This window comes from Aulonocara stuartgranti (genome assembly GCF_965226115.1).
Source record: "Aulonocara stuartgranti genome assembly, chromosome: 16".
NCBI classification, from domain to species: domain Eukaryota; kingdom Metazoa; phylum Chordata; class Actinopteri; order Cichliformes; family Cichlidae; genus Aulonocara; species Aulonocara stuartgranti.
Window position 1 is genome coordinate 27,585,079 of NC_138952.1, and position 16,775 is coordinate 27,601,853.

Genomic DNA, 16,775 nt, shown 5'->3' on the forward strand with positions numbered 1-16,775 from the left:
CTTAGTATTAGATCAATTCCAAAGTTTGTGGTATCAAACAGAAATAGGTAAATGGCAAATAGCAAAAGTGCTGTATTTACATAATGTAAACAGTTATTGATGTCAAAGTTAAAGAAACCTGAAACATCAGAATAGATAACAGAGCAGACAAATGAAATGCGTGGAGAGGAATACAGCAGAGACCTCCAAAAGGACAAAGCAATACAACTGTGGGTAGGAGCTTTAAGGTTTGAGATGAATCTCAGATATAGAAATAGTAGCAACAACAGAAAAATAAGGAGTTGATTCAAAAGTAAAAACCTACTTTTAGCTGCAGTATTTCTCTTATGGATTTTCCTTTTCTTTTTTTTTTTAAAAAAAAAATTGTTTTCATGACTGTAGAACAGTCAGAGGTGTTTGTCAAGAATTCAAAAACTAAGCTGCACTTCGGGTTTAGAAGTGTTGTTTCTAAGCGCTTGACTGACTAATCTTAGATGTTTCTTGCCTTCTTTTTTTGCAGCCAGCCTCAATAAGTTGAGAAAACCATAATTCCTAATGGTCCTCTAAAACACAAAGATTTAAACGTCCAGAATGTTTGAGCAGAAATCTTGCTTAGATGCACCTGGGCTGGTAAACTCCAGGGGCAGACAAGCACAAATCTATTTGTTGTTACCTTAAATGCATATTTAAAAAAGCAACTTCCCTAAACACAAGACATCAAAGTTTTCCCGAAACTGAATTAACACTGAATTGTCAGAGCCTCGCTGCGCATACCGAACTGTTGCCTGGTGACTTTTTCTTTTTTATGTCGCAATCAATGCAGTTCCACCGTACACTGATATAGAAGACGGTAGCAGTTTTACCAGGATGCAGAGATAGAAGTGTCAGACAATTAAAAATTTCTCGGAGGAAGTCCCACGCTCGCTCAGTCCTCAAGTGAAACCTACACTATTGTCTACCAACTGCAAGGTCGGTGGTTTGATCCCCATGTGGCGACACATGCCGTCCCAGTGTAGGTTTCACTTAAGGATTGAGCGAGCGTGGGGCTTCCTCCAAGAAACACATATTTTACCCCTAATGTATTTATCTGAGTGAGTGTGTGAACGTTAGCTATAAATATAAGCACTGTGTGATTGTGTGGTATGTTGAATGGGACTGAGAAAATGCTGTGAGTATATAGAAACAGACAGAGCACAAAGTGATACAGGACATACACATATTTATTGCATGATATAAAAATAACTTTGCAACAGTAGCGAAATGTAAGTAGGACCAGAGTGTGAATGTGTAGAAGCGGTTACAGAGAGAGAGGGAGGGAAAGAATGCAGCTGGAGGCACAGAGTACTTTAACTTCAATATACTGAGACTTCATTTCAAATAAACACAAGTAAGGATATCACAAAGCAAAGGAGTGTAATTCACAGAGCTTCACAAACAACAGTAACACCACAACCAAAGTATCCATATTCAACTGAAAGCTACTTTAGGCTGCTCCATTGTCACAGGTGGTCCAACCTGATAATACAGGAAAATGAAATTTGGAATTTCTTTAGTTTATTCCTCAGGTTCAACTAATGCGTGTGTGTATGCGTGCAGTTCTTTTAAAGTCTTAACTTTTTAAAAAACATTTCTACATTTTAAGTTTTCAGGGACTGACAGTCTGACATGTTCTTGGTGCTCTGTTATCTTAGTGCAGTCCTGCAGTCTCACAGCCGAGCAATGGCTGAAGCACAGCAGGACAGAGCACGTGTGGCCAGTGGCGAGTGCTGATATTAAAAGATCACTGCACAGAGGACATTGAGCTTTAACTGTTAACGTTTGGTCAGCGCGTGTCTGATATGCTGATTTCTTTGTGAAGTAATAAGATACTCTCAGACATAACGAGGACATCATTTAAATGAAAACTTGGATTAAAGCTGCACGAGAGAGAAATTTAGACTGTGAATGCAGTCCTGGTGTATTTGGTTGAAACTGACCGTGTTACTCAAACTGACCAAGAACTTCTTGCTTTGAGTTGTAGTAATGATACAGACTTGTGAAAAGGGAAGTGTTGTGCCACTACCTTTCTCCTACTCACTGCTCGAGTTTTTTCATGAGCTGCTTTGTAAGTAGAAACTTGAGTACGTTTGCTTTCCCATGCAGTCAAAAGATGAGTATTATTAACTATATAACACTTGCATGACTGCACTCCACAGTGCCACAAACTGCGGTTTCCTCCTTCTGATGTTCGGACTTCGGAATGGCACTTCCTGTACCTGAGCAGAACACCTGCAGTGTTGTGGAGTTTTTCTGGTTCCACCTTAAAATGTTGAGGGTTTCATTGCGGAATGTCCTGTCCAGCACAAAGTACATGATGGGGTCAGTTGAGCTTCTCAGTGCAGCAAGAAGAAACAGGCAGTTCTTCAGCTAGAGAGGGACAAGAAAACCATCATCATGTCAGATTTCCACATACTGTGGGACATTTTTACTTTCAATCTGTATATGAAAAGCAGTCACCTCGATAATGCCGGAGAATGGGTGGCAGCTGGAAGTTTCTTTGGTGGGGGAACATTGAAGGGGAGTTTCATGGACCATAGAAAAGAAGATGGGTTTGAAGATATGGTGCGGCAGCAGGCAAACAGAAAGAATGACCTGTGTGGAGTTGGTTTTTTAAAATTTAATGAAATATGTGAAGTATATTGGAAATTTATTTGGCTCAAGAGGAGGGAATTAAGTGACTAAACAATAACATTATTTTAAAGTATAAAATTACTCATAGCCACCTGGATGACCACAATGTTTCGGAACACCCTGCTCAGCAGTCTCTGGGAGGTTGTGACTGGTGTGTTGCGACGTGAGCGCCGGATATGCCTCAGCACCGTGACGTAGGACAGCAGCACCAGCAGGTACATAACAAAGAAGAAGGCTGTAATGACCACAGTGGCAGTTTGAGACAGACTGCCTCCGAGTTCCACAGCAGGGCTGTAGCACACCTTCCCACGTCCTGATTTGTCACTTTTGGTGGTTTGGTTCATAGCCTCGTGCACTGCGTAATAAGCAGTCACTGGCACTATGCTCCCCACTGACATTAGCCACACAGTGATGCACACGACGTTGGCGAAGGACACTTTTTTGAGGCTAGCGAAGAAGGTGTGTGGCAGCAGGGTGGTGCAGGCGCTGGGCCTCGAGGCGTGGGTGTTCTGGATTAGGGACGCAAAGCGGCTGAGGGCCACCCAAGTGAGCATCATTAAGCTTATATAGATGTTAACGTGGAGCACCGGGGTAATGCCGTGCAGGACGAGCTGACACAGGACATCATTCAGACCCCAGACCAAGCCTTCGGCATAGTAGGCTGCGAGGAAGGGCGTGGTGATGGACAACAACACATTGGATATACTCAGGTGGCACAGATACATGTGGATGGGGGAGAAGCTGGAGATGCACCGCAGGAACACCCAGAGAGCGAGTGCATTCCCTGGGAGGGCGGTGAGGAAGAGGAGCGCATAGACGGAGGGAAGGAAATATAACGTTGCAGCAGTCGGGCAGAGGGAGAAGTTACAGGTGGTGGACGAAGTGTTTTCTGATGGAAACGTGCCCTCCATTTGATCTAGAACACAGAAGCTGGCTTTTAAATCTTGTTGACATCAAGGCTTCCTGAACTGTCAAAACATTTTTATTTACTTATTTTTTAGCAAAATCAGACTTGACCATTAATTCAGAATGTCTATGAGGAACTTTGAGTCTATTCAGTGACAAAGCTCCAAAATCAGCAGCTCAGATAGTCAGATGTTGTAAATATAGACTTGACCAGAAACCCTTCTTTAACCGTACACCGTAACCTGACGTGCAACTGAACGTACGGTGGGCACAGCCCGAACCGCTCTGAAGGCTGCAGCACAGGGTTAAAAAGAGTTTAAGGTTTCCAGCTGAGAGCATAACTCAGGCACAGCATGTGTCCGAGTGTGAGAGGTGTGGGATCATGACAGTTCATGATATCTTAGTAACCCACTGCAGGCTAGCATGTTATTGTTTTAGTTTTTTTTTTCTGGGTGAGAAGCTAACCTCTTATGTGTTATGTGCATGGCTTGTCAGTGCACTGGTGTCTGTGGGTGCAGAACTCCTCAAACCAACATGTACTTTCTTTAGTTGCATAGTTTAACTTACTCTTCTACAGTTCTGCTGTGCGTAGATGTAGCAAATATTATATAAATTAAAACTAAAACATGCAAAATTAATTTTGAATAACATTTTTTTTAATTGTCAGGAGGTTAAACAAACACTCCATTTTCAAAAACAAAAACTTTGAATTTTCCATCAATTATTTTACAGTTCAGGCTTTAAAGGGTTAACCTGAGCTTTGCAAGCAGTCTAACTAAATTTGTCGTCTTATATCAGAGTTGTATGCTTAGAGAATGGGCAATACCGAAGTGTCAGGCTTGTAAAATAGACACATTTTAATGCATGTTTTACAGGGATGACTGGAGAAACTGATATGCTCCTGTGTAAAACACCATAAAGTATTTAAAGAAGTAGGTCACAGAGATGACAGTTTCCTGTAGGTTTAACATTTGATCGGTGAGGAGATGATGATGATGCTCTCCAGTCTTAACTTGAATGTCCAGCACTTCTCAGTACAAGTTGTTGGAAAAGCAACAAAATTGTCAGCAATACTTTCTTTCTTTCTTTCAAAGTGATAAAATGTAACATTTAACAAATTAAGTGCACTTGACTAACACAACATTGCTCAGAGATGCGTTTGGCTTCATGATACATACCAATAACAGGTCCTCTGAGATGTTTCAATAAAAGGCTGCAGGCATCAGATGACACTGCCCCATGTGAAGTATTCTGAGGGTAGAGTAGAAACGGTGGTTTTAACAGCAGGCATGACACGCTGCTTCTCTGCAGTGTCTTCCTTGTCGAAGTGGCGCTTTATTGTAAATGGCAAGTTGTCGGTGGGGTGTGGTATTTTCGTAACTAGAATACTATGTTTTGTCTAGCAGGCTTCCTCATTTGGTTTCAGGGTATGCTGTGTATGACTTGAAAATAAGGAGCAGTTGTGTGTTGCATGTTAAGCGTTCAAATCAGTGATTCAATTTGATATTCACTTTTAAATAAAAATAAATAATTTCTCTCATTCAAATTAGTTTCCATCTTTCTGCTTATTTACTCATCCGTTCATCTTTTCTGCACACAATGTTTGGCTTGGGTTGCAAAAATGTCTAAACACTGTCCCTTTTCTGCCTTGGGGTGGCGCTGTTGTTCTAGATGAGAAGCAGAAAGAGTTGTTTGGTTCCTACACACACTTCCCTTCCATAATAAGGGACACACTGCATGATAAACATTGATTAGCACAGGACTATTTATATCCTACTTTATTTCGAAAAGCACAATTTGGCACATTAACATAAGCTTTATGAAATAAATCACACCAAGATCCAGAACAAACTTTGAAAACAGACTTCTGTAAATGTCAGAGCTTTTCTTAATACGTAAAAGGCATTTTGCCCTGTGAGAAGTGGTATTTAACAGTGAAGCCCCATGCTTTCACCTCAGTAGGCGTTTCCCTGGTTTTTTTTTCTAATGCTGTTATAAATATCATAAAGTTCAGGCTTTGATCAAATCTGCAAAGTTCCCATCACCTTTCCTTCACTTTGTCTTCAGCGTGTTTTGTTAGTGACATATGGCCATCTGCAGGGTCACACACACGTTTATATTTAAACAGTATGTGACAAATGTTTTGATAAATGCTGTGAGGGGAAGAGTATTGACTTGTTGTCATGTTTCTATGTGTGTAATTGTGGTTTGTGTCTCTCGTTTATCAGTGCTTATACTAGATTAATGCAGCATATGGGTGTGAAAGGAAATGCTCAGTCCCCGATTAAGTTCACAGTTTCACTCGAGCGGTGTAGTATGAAAACATCAGCTTATGCAAAAAAAAAGCATTAAAGTCCAAGTGGTCCTGCCTTTGATGGACTTAAGTATTTTTATTTTTGCTTTTTTACTGTCACATCTGGCAAAGTCAAACACCCCTAGCTCTGTGTGTGTGTGTGTGTGTGTGTGTGTGTGTGTGTGTGTGTGTGTGGTGAGGGGTTGCCCTACTACTTTGCCCTCCATCTTTGAAACTATTTGGATTCAAACATCAAAACGATGCTGATGATGAAATCTCAAAATGTCTCATGGCACACAAGTACATTCAAATTTCTCTATAATAAGAAAGGACATATTTTTTAATTTGCAGGATTACTCGTAACATTAAGGACGGATTTACATGAAAAAAGTTTCCAGAGGTGGGTCTCAGGAATCTTGGGGGATTCTTTACCATCGAAGACGACACATCTACAAACCCAGTTACAGACTGGGTTTGTTACAGAAAACAAAACCCACAGTAACTTGCGGGACCACCAGCTTCAGTGTTCCTTGTCACTGCGTGTCCAAGTTTCTGGTGCAGATAGATATTCCTCTGTCGTTCCAAGTCTTATATATTGAGGCTCAGTGGAAAGAGCCCACTCCCATCATGACACAAATGTTTAATCACAGGACTAATCATAGGCCCTACAGTGTAACAGAGCCAGTACTTTTCCTCTGCATAAAATAATGCGAAGTTGTCCTAAACCTTTTCAAAATAAGCCTTAGTTCAAAGGTTTTTCTTAGGTAAGCACCAAGTAAAGGCGCACAGGCAAGAGCAGCAGCTGCCCTGTCACGCTCCTCTTCTTCTGCTGGCTTCTGTCATATTTACGTTTACGTCAGTAGAGTTATCGCTCTGCTGTGTGGGGATTTATAAACCGCTTTCTATCTTTGTATTACTAATTAGACTGGTGTTTGGGTGTTCTCTGTCAGTCCTTACATTTCTACTATCCATCTCAGCAGTGGAGCTGCTCCCACTGATGCCTGTAACATCTCTTAAGCAGATCATGTTGTTCACCAAGCGCAGCACCTCCTTCCTCACTGAAGAGGATAACAGGAAGTACATGACAGGGTCCAGGCAGCTGTTGAGGGCAGAAAACAGCAGAGCCACCTCGTTGGTTTTGTCAGCGACACACATCCAGAAACACGAAGTGTCTGTGATCTGCGTTTTTATGTAAAACACTCTGACCACGTGATAGGGCACAAAACAGATGCAGAAGAGAAAGAGGATGAAGAAGGACTTCTTGGCCGTTCGAGTGTAGCGAGTGGAGTTGGGCAGATCTGGATTTGCTTGTGATGTCCTCAGCAGCTTGAGTGCGATCTTCCCGTAGGACATCATGAGAGAGATGAAGACTAACCAAAAAAGAACCACCAAACACATGTTGATGTAAGCCTTCCACTTTGTATTATCCAGCTTCTTGTAGTGGAAACACCTGGACACAGGAAATACATTTTGTCACACAAGTTGGCCACTGCAGATCTGCAGTAAGGTAAAAAAAAAAGAAGATTTAAAGGTTTTACCAACCTGCTCACATGTGGAGAGTCATTCGTTGATGACACCATCACTGAAATGATACAAGTGGACACAATCCAGACGATGGCACACAGGGCGAAGCTGAGCTTTGTGGAGCAGAGTTTGCGCTGCATTCCTACACTTTGGTGGATCTTAAAGTAGCGATCCACACTGATCAGCCCTAACAGAGTGATGCTAATGTACATGTTCATGTAGAAGAGGTGTCCCACTACATTACACACGGTGGGATCCAGATTCCATTTGTCACCTTGGCTGTGATAGAGTATCCTGAATGGCAGACAGACCACCAGCAGCAGGTCTGCCAATGCAATGTTAATGAGAAACACTCGAACAGAGTTCTTCTTGGAGTGGACGCAGAAGAAAACCCACAGAGCCACCAGGTTCCCGACTAGACCCAGGATGAAGATTATAGAGTAGCTCACTGCCAGCAGGACCTGCAGTGTGCCGTCATCTCCACACGGGTCAAGGGTTAAGTTTGTTGTTTGGTTCTTACAGGAGAAGTTTTTTGCCATGGTGTCTTTTTTTCAGGGGATTGACAGTCCTGCAAACAGATGAGGGGCACACATGGAATAATTTGCATTTTGGGAAAGGGCTTTCATACGTACAGGTTTGTGGGTGTGAGCATTAATCTGCCCTGCAAAACACAATCTTACCATCATAACCTCAGGAACTGGAAAGCCCTAGAAACATGTGAATAACCTGTTCAAGATTTCTTTGGTATCTTTTGCACATTACCGCAGCCAAGCAGTTTTAAAATGATGTGTATGTGCTCAGTCAGTTTACTTCAAGAGAAGTATATCAAAAGATCAGTAAATGAAATAGCAGTAAAAGGAAACTGCTTACTCAACTCACAGCTCAGCGCGATTGTGTTGCACACAGTGTGAAAAAAAAAAAGAAAAAGAAAGGAACTTTTCAAAACACTCACCTAGTTACTGGAGTTCATTAAAAAAGAAGTATGCGTTCCTTTCTTTGTGTAAAGGGCTGTGTGAACGGTGAGGATCAGTTCCAACCTCACACACATACACACTTACAGGTTTTGCAGTCTTTTTGTCTTCCTCTAAGGTACTCCAGGATATCCCTGTAAGTTGAACATGCAGGAAAAATCCAAATTTGCCGCTCTGAAAAAATGGAAATAGTTCCTTGTGTCATCTCATGTTCGATTTTCTCCTGTAGTCCAACTCGCGTTGAGCAAATACTATCATCGTCACAGAATAGTACTGTGTAGACTCAGCTTCAGTTTTTTCTTTTTGGCTTCCCTAACTGTCCTATCTCACTTTCAAGATAAGCGCCTGTCCACAGCTGTGCAGTCAGAAATGCTGAAGTGCAGAATGCGGTAATGTTGCACAGAGGAAATTTCATACTGTGGTCAGCCCCCCTCTTTTCTTCCGAGCACCATACAGAAGCAGAGAGAGAGAGAGGCCTTCTGATTATACATATGAGGGGAAATACTCACAGGGCATGCTTCACTTGTGTACAGTATGCTTTCCACCTTGGACTCTGGCTACTGTGGTAATCCCCCCCCCCCCCTTTTCAAAATGGTATTTAATGTCCTCACGTAAGATTTTTAGAAAGAATTTAGAAAGGTCTGAGCAAAAGCAGAAATTTTAATACTCCGTTCAACAGCTACCGCACGGTAAAACTGTTTCTGTCTGCTGTTTTTCAGATCCGTATCAGTCCACATTAAACCACAAAGTAACACTATATCATAGAAAGGATGCTGCAGATGACCACAAATGTTAATGAAATGAAATGTGAATCTAAATAGGTGTTGCCATGTGCAAAACTGCTCGACTGAAATGTTGTGGTTGCATTACTTGATGCTTTGGGAAGAAAATAGCGATCTGTGTTTTCATGGCGTGTGACGACAGCATGATCAAAAAAAGCAAAAGTCAACGTTGTATTTAAAATAACTGGAGTCGTATAAAGACACTACAGCAAACTTCCTACTCTGATCTTCCCACACTCTCAGTTATTTGTGTGTGGCCGTGGTGGGTGGTGGTTTGGGGTGTGTCTGGCTCGTTTAATGTCTGTTATTTATAGGAGAATTTCACTCTTTAATTTGCTAAAATCTCTGTTTCCTTCTCCATTCTCTCATTCTCAGCCTCACTGCGTGTTGCTGGCATCTAAAGAGAACTCGGCTCCAGTGAAGCTGGGCGGGTTCGGAGTGGCGATCCAGCTCGGAGAGTCAGGACTGGTGGCAGGAGGTACAGTAAACACCACAACACAGCGGGATTCTCCCTGCATGCCTTGTCACCATTTGTTTAGGGAGATTTTTATTTTTTCTGACTTGTGGGAAAAGTTCCACTAAGATGGGATCAAAGAGACAGAACACGTCTCTGCTCCATAATTGAACTTATTGTTGAAGACACCATTTAAACACTTGTGACATAAGGGACACAGGGTTTATGACTCTTGTGACATAAAGAAGAACTGAGAAAAACACATAGTTATGACGCATATCGATATAATTTAGAGTGACTTTCCCAGCATATTATATATAAATACTTTACTTGAAATTATAGAATATGATATTCATGATAACTGAGCGTGTACATTCATCAGTACATCATTAATAGGATCTGCCAAAAGTTTACTGGACATATTTTTTGCTTCCAATTTGGCTGACTGGAAACAATTACAAGCTGGAAACCATTTGAATTGTTTATTCATGGATTCCAGTTCATAAATGAACAACTTAAAACTACAACAGGCAGAAACCTGTCCTGAGCCCCAATGACCATTCACAGAGACAGTGCACTCCCCTGGGTGAAAGTCATGCCTTTAAGTCATTAAGCTACCACATCTCACTGGTAAAGAAGACTTTGGTTGGAGTGAAATAGTCAGTGAGCAAAAGTGAAATGACCAAGATGCTGTAGTATAAGATACAAGATATTTTAGCGCCTCCTTCATGTTCTTGAGCAGAGGATACTCTGGAGCGTTCTTTATATAAGGAAAGGCGATGTTGGCAAGTCAATTCTGTATTACTGTGTTACTCTTATGCATCGCTAATATGTGGATATTTTTTTAAATCTCAACAGCTGTTAAACCCACAGATGATTTGTAAAGATTATGGAGCTTCATTAGTTGTGTCCTGTGTGAAACACTTTGTAAGGTGGGTTTATCAGAGTGAATTAATGATTATAGTGATTATAACTCTTGGCAGCACGGTGCCACGGTGGTAGGGCTGCTCAATTAATCGAATTTTAATCACGATTACGATCTGGGCTTTCAACGATCATTAAAAATGACTGAGCCGATTATTAGCCCCTCCCTCATTTATCCGCGACACCTTAAAGGCCGGTCCGTGAAAATATTGTCGGGCATAAACCGGTCCGTGGCGCAAAAAAGGTTGGAGACCGCTGATTAAGAGGACCCGAGGGAAGCTCGGAAAGCTAAGCAGAAGTTATTTGGAGAGGAGAGTGACTGCTGTTGGTTGAAAAGACAGGTTAAAAAAAACTTCAGTGGTGTTGCACACTATTTTATATTATTTTTTTAAAGTCATTGTAACCCTTTAAAGCCGTCAGAGCAGCACGCTCCGTTTTGTGTAACTATTTTTTAAATCCCTGTAGAACCTGAACGCGTAAGCTAGCGCAATAATTTGTTTTGCATATGAAACCGGAGGAGTTGTACTTACATCTGATGCCATCAGCTTGTCCTCGGTCACGGTTTCGTTCCACATATAGCTTTGCAAAAATTGCATAAAAAGTGCTTGCAGGAACAAAAACATAATATTCCAGAAACACGCTTTGCCGATCCGATCAGCTGTTCGTAACACTTCCCACAGTGAAACAGACACTATCACATGTCCGCCATTTCCTGGCCGAAACCGGAAGTGATGTCATTTTTGCGGAAATTGTAGTTTTTTACTTGTAGGCCTTAAACCTATACTGGTCATGTTTGACTTTTCTGAATAGTTGCTGGGATGCTTAGAACTCAAATTGCACTGCTGGAAATAGTTTATTTTGATGCACATGCTGTTTTCTTTGCAAATTTGCATCATAGGATTGTTTTTTCGTTTTTCCTGCAGTATATAAAAATTGGTGTATCTCCAAAATAAAACTATGAAGACACTCAAAATAAATTTCCTGTTGTTGTAAACTATTTCTTGCAACTTTTTTGTATTTAAAGCTTTGAGGGATAAACCTCTTATATTTCTCCAAGTAGAAATATATGTACAAAATACAAAAAACGATTTTCAATTTTTTTGTAGTTTATTGCACTTTTTTTGCAATTAATGTAATTACTGTGGACTTAATGCATACATATTATTAAAATATGGGCTATAACAGTTGTATAGCAACTTGAAATGCTCCCACAAATGGCACTACAACATGTAAAAAAATAATATAAGCTCTGGCGGACTTGGTTCTATGGTAGGTCTTAAGGGTTAAATAAATATCGTCAAATAATCGAGATCTCAATTTCAGTGAAAATAATCGTGATTATCATTTTTGCCATAATCGAGCAGCCCTACACGGTGGTTAGCACTGTTGCCGCACAGCAAGAAGGTCCTGAGTTCAATTCCACCATCAGGCCGGGGTCTTTCTGTGTGGAGTTTGCATGTTCTCCCCGTGTTTGTGTGGGTTCCCTCCGGGTACTCCGGCTTCCTCCCACCGTCCAAAGACATGCAGCTTGTGGGGATAGGCTAATTGGATAATCCAAATTGCCACTAGGTGTGAATGTGCGAGTGAATGTGAGTGTGAATGGTTGTCTGTCTCTGTGTGTTAGCCCCTGCAACAGACTGGCGACCTGTCCAGGGTGTACCCTGCCTCTCGCCCTATGACAGCTGGGATAGGCTCCAGCGCCCCCCCGCGACCCTGAAGGAGAAGCGGAAGCGAATGGATGGATGGATAGTGATTATAACTCAATTTATATAGTTTTCTCCTCATTTTGGTGTTATTTAGAATTAATTTCACTTCAGAGATCCTAAATGCTTTAATAAAGGCGAGATTTAAAGTGTTTTCATCTTAATGATGTTAGTTAAAGCACAAAAATATGAGGGGACTGCAGAGTGGGTAATATTTGTTAATATAATAATGATATTTTTAAGTTGTAATGAATGAATTGAAATGAATGAATGCTAAATGAGTAATGGGGGAGCTAAATAGCTTGCAAAAGACAACACATTGAGAACACATGGATTTCCGTGGTGCATCTTTAGGAGATCATACTTTCAGCACATCGTGCTTTCAGGCAACCTGGGTAATTTCAGTCAGGAGCTGAAAGTCCTTTCCTTCACATCTTTTCTTGACTTTGTGATATTTTCCTCTAAATTTCAAGTTAAAGGCTTTTATGAAAAGAGATAGGATGCAATTGTTTGTTTGCTTAAAAGCAACCTCTCTTTTTAGGCTACCTCACCTGATCCAACCTGAAAGTGTACCCAGTCACAGCCCTAAAGCCTTAAAACACAGGAGGAGGTGCAGAATTCCACTTTCGGTCAAGAGCACTTAATACAGTTTAACACTCATGACACTGTGTTAAGATGGTATCAGTGTTTGTTCAATGATGCCAGAAACTGACAGCCGACTTGACTTTTAAATGGAGAGCTGTCACATGGAAATTTAATAATTTTTGCTTTTTAAGAATTCATCGTCAATCTGTACACACTACGCTTAAGGTATCAACTTGGTGAAAACATTGTGTACCATACCTCAGCTAGAAAAAGAAAATCAAGTCTGAGTAAAGCTCAAACTTTCCATGTGTGGGAGTGCTCATGGCAGAGGGAGGCTTCCTTTGTCAGGAGGTATACTGGCAACTTCCTTTATAGACTGCTGATCACAACCACATCTTGCTGATTTGGAATCAGTGTGTTGGTGCTGTTGCTAATTCTGACCAGACATTGGTTTTTGTGCTGGTTATTTCAGTTATTTCTGAGTCAGTAGTAACTCCCATGCACAGTAACTGATGTCCCGTACAAATGAAGTACCCGTTTTATGGGTCAGATTTTGTTCAGCATCTGTCAAATGCAGATGTCTAAAAGACTCACAGTCTTAACAGTTGTAGAATTTCTTAAACCTTTTAAATTAATTCATTTTAAATTAAAAGTCTTTACTTGGAGAGAAATGCACTGCTCAGCTGGCCTGTTTGACTGTTGAAACCAAAGTAATTAAACAGTTTTGCAGCATTTAAATTGCTGCAACTAACTTGGGATAACATCATAATTTTAGTTTCACTCTAATAAAGGACAGATAAAGTAGTAGACAGTATCAGCTACTGAGAACTTGTAAGAAATGTAAGAACGCTGCACATTAGAAACTGTCTTAGTTTTAAACCTGGATGAAAACCGTGCGCTTCCTAGTTTGCATCAAAATAGGAAGTCACCCAAAGTAAAGTATCATTTCCTCTTTTCACTTGATTGTGAGACATTACTTTCTGGTAGTTGGTAATTAGGGAAAAACAAAGGAAATAAAACTTGAACTACTTCCTTTTCAATTTCAGCAAACATAAGAATCGAAATGACTGGGGAACCAACAAGGAAGTTTCGCTGTGCGTGTTTTATTGTCAAAATGTTATTATTTTGGAACTGTTACCTGACTTGCACGCTCTGTTTGTAACTCCAGGTCGCGTAGGAACTCCCCACTTTATGGCCCCAGAGGTGGTGAAGAGAGAGCCGTATGGTAAACCCGTGGACGTGTGGGGCTGTGGCGTTATCCTCTTCATCCTCCTCTCGGGGTGTCTCCCTTTTTATGGCACCAAGGAACGTCTGTTTGAAGCCATCTGCAAGGGCAAATACAAGGTCAGGGTCTATTCAAAGTGCGGCCACAGTCTGAGCGCCGCTGTGTGTTCCTTATAAATCCTACAAAGACAAGAATCACCACATTAAGAGCAAACACTGTAGAGGTGGATTCATGCCTTATCTGGTAGATGTTTCAAAGTTCAGTCTCCTATTAAACTGCTCAAGAGCATTAATACTAACATTCATTACACATTCTCTTTAATAACAGCATTATTAATACTGGATGGAGCAGATGGCTGGGTCTGCTGAAGGTGTCTTCCTGTTAAAAGGGAGTTTTTCCTTCCCGCTATTGCCAAGTGATTGCTTCAATTTAATTCAGTTCAATTCAGTTGTATTTATACAGTGCCAAATCACAACAACATGGCCTCATGACCCTTTATATTGTCAGGTAGACCCTACAATAATACATACAGAGAATAACCCAACAATCATATGATGATTGCTTATAGGGCATCATCTGATTGTTGAACGTTTCTCTGTACTATTGTAGGGTCTTTACCTTACAAAATAAAGGCGACTGTTGCTGTAATTTGGCGCTATACAAATAAAATGGAATTAAATTATTTTTATGGAAACTAATCCTGTACCAAACACCCAACTTCTTTTAACCTGGAACTGTTGTCAAGTTGTGCATAATAATACGAATACCACTGAATATGATTTTGGCCTTTAACTTCTATCTGTTGGACTATTCACCTGTTTCTTAAAATGTTTTTTATGCCTGTGAAGCAACCTAAACCTTTATGAGATACTGGGCAATACAAATACAACTGAATTATATATATATATATAATTCAGTTGTGTGTGTGTGTGTGTGTGTGTGTGTGTGTATATATATATATATATATATATATATATTTATATATACTATCACACCCCACATAAATGGCCACTGGAGGGATTGCAGTATTTGGCTTCATTTATTATCCCCAGAGACTGCTGTATGTATAGCACAGGGACAAATGGACGATGCCAACATGACACTTATGATTTCATATTCCTGTTTTGGTATTTTTGTGTGTGTAGATGAATCCCCGCCAGTGGAATCACATCTCAGAGAGCGCTAAGGACTTGGTGAGGCGTATGCTGATGCTGGATCCCGCCGAGAGAATCACAGTCTACGAGGCTCTTAACCACCCCTGGCTCAAGGTACTGCAGGGCACTGAGAAACATCCCATGGTGGTTGGTGTTGTGAGATCTTAAAGTCTTTGTGTCAAATCTGATATAGTTTGACCATTATGCTGGGCTCCATTTTATCCCTTTGAGGAATAGTAAGCGTGCACTGACATGTATCCAAAGTTTTGACTTCTGTAAAACTTTTAGCCTTTTTTTGACACAAGTGGAATACTAATGCCACGTCGCCTGAAGTTGACACGCAATGATCAGTCAGCTATTCAAGCAGGAAAGCAATGACAGGAAGTGCCAGCTCAGTGGTGTTGGCACTTGTCATGTGTTGTCAGAGGAAGCTTTTATTGTGTCTTCTTCTGTGGGCAGGGATGGAGGGGTACTTAAAAATGATTTCTTGACAATTCTGCCAAGGGACTTGGAATTCATCTGGAAGTGGTCTGACACATCAATCAAATCTCTGAGTTTTAAAGGACACCCCTACTTTCAGCGTTGCACTTTACTCCGTTATAGGTGTCCCTGATTTGCTAAAGTTTAGACACATCAGTGTTTGTCTGAGAGATCGAGCTGGAGCAGTGCAAGACTCTGTTTAGTGTTGATTGCGTTCCCCTTTTTAACAGAATGTCACACAAACCCACACAGTTGTGCAGTCCATGAAACCTAACCTGAATTCTTCTTTTTACCAAATTACATCAGAGGCAGAGAACCAAAAATGTGGCAAAACTCCCACTGCAGCTTTCTGACAGCCTGACGGCAACACAAACACTGTGAGGCAGCGCCATGTGGCTAATTAGCCAGAACCACGTTACTTAATAAGGTTCTGGCATAACGTTTTTGTTTGCAGCAGCCTGCCTGCAAGTGATGTTACTTTGTGTGATTTATTGTTCTCATCAGAACAGTACCTGATAAACATGCTACAGCGTTTGTTTAGCGCTAACAATAAGCCATGGGTCACTAAAAGTGTCAAATCCTGTTTAAGGAAAAAGAGACAGGCCTTTAAAGAGGGGGCTGTTACCGATTTTCAGACAGCCACCAAGGAAATGAAAATCGAGATCTTGAAAGCAAAACAGAGCTACAAAAACCTTCTTGAAAGCAAATTTGCTGCAAAAAATTTGGGGTCTGCCTGGACTTGTATGAAAACCATAGCAGGGTTTCAAAATCCCCAGAGCAGCAGTCAGGTCATTTTAGATGGTTTTAATTCAGACAGAGATTTTGCAAATGCTTTAAACATGTTTTATGCTCGTTTTAGTTCTTCTGATTTTAGCGAGGATATTTTGGAACTGAAACAGAAACTGAGAGATACTCAGCACTTTATCATTGAACTCAGCGATGTTAAAAAGGCCTTTCATACAGTCAATGTGAATAAGAGCCAGGGTCCTGATAATATTAGTGGCCGCCTAATTAAATCTTGTGCTGATGAACTCAGTCCTATATTTCAGGTTATTTTTAACAAATCCTTGCAAACACAACATGTGCCCTCTCTTTGGAAAGAAGCAGTCGTGGTTCCTGTCCCTA

General features: G+C 40.9%; 3 protein-coding genes across 22 annotated transcripts in view; 1 reads left to right on the forward strand and 2 right to left on the reverse strand.

Moving 5' to 3' along the window:
* caska (calcium/calmodulin-dependent serine protein kinase a) overlaps positions 1 to 16,775 on the forward strand; it is a 161,575-nt gene that overhangs the window by 94,966 nt on the left and 49,834 nt on the right. For all 20 annotated transcript variants that reach the window (XM_082509342.1, XM_082509331.1, XM_082509346.1 and 17 more), the window contains exons 6-8: positions 9,501 to 9,603; positions 13,960 to 14,135; positions 15,162 to 15,284. In XM_082509342.1, the coding sequence (XP_082365468.1) occupies positions 9,501 to 9,603; positions 13,960 to 14,135; positions 15,162 to 15,284 (402 nt within the window). The remainder of the gene's footprint in view (positions 1 to 9,500; positions 9,604 to 13,959; positions 14,136 to 15,161; positions 15,285 to 16,775) is intronic.
* LOC309691333 (putative G-protein coupled receptor 82) lies at positions 1,209 to 4,911 on the reverse strand. The gene is made up of 4 exons (XM_082508947.1): positions 4,734 to 4,911; positions 2,742 to 3,565; positions 2,476 to 2,610; positions 1,209 to 2,385 (listed from the first exon to the last, which is right to left on the reverse strand). Exons 2-4 carry the CDS (start codon positions 3,558 to 3,560, stop codon positions 2,143 to 2,145), a joined length of 1,197 nt encoding a protein of 398 aa, XP_082365073.1. The 5' UTR covers positions 3,561 to 3,565; positions 4,734 to 4,911; the 3' UTR covers positions 1,209 to 2,142.
* Positions 6,171 to 8,708, reverse strand: gpr34b (G protein-coupled receptor 34b). The gene is made up of 3 exons (XM_082508999.1): positions 8,325 to 8,708; positions 7,391 to 7,940; positions 6,171 to 7,298 (listed from the first exon to the last, which is right to left on the reverse strand). The coding sequence occupies exons 2-3, from the start codon at positions 7,909 to 7,911 to the stop codon at positions 6,737 to 6,739; spliced, it is 1,083 nt and encodes a 360-aa protein (XP_082365125.1). The 5' UTR covers positions 7,912 to 7,940; positions 8,325 to 8,708; the 3' UTR covers positions 6,171 to 6,736.

What these genes read in the sequence shown, in the direction of transcription:
- LOC309691333 (XM_082508947.1), bottom strand. Translation starts at nt 3,560, where the DNA reads ATGGAGGGCACGTTTCCATCAGAAAACACTTCGTCCACCACCTGTAAC. An exon ending in GAAACATTGTGGTCATCCAG is followed by an intron (nt 2,611 to 2,741) that starts GTGGCTATGAGT and finishes AACTCCACACAG; the next exon opens with GTCATTCTTTCTGTTTGCCT. An exon ending in CATTCTCCGGCATTATCGAG is followed by an intron (nt 2,386 to 2,475) that starts GTGACTGCTTTT and finishes GTCCCTCTCTAG; the next exon opens with CTGAAGAACTGCCTGTTTCT.
- gpr34b (XM_082508999.1), bottom strand. Translation starts at nt 7,911, where the DNA reads ATGGCAAAAAACTTCTCCTGTAAGAACCAAACAACAAACTTAACCCTT. An exon ending in GACTCTCCACATGTGAGCAG is followed by an intron (nt 7,299 to 7,390) that starts GTTGGTAAAACC and finishes TCCTGTGTCCAG; the next exon opens with GTGTTTCCACTACAAGAAGC.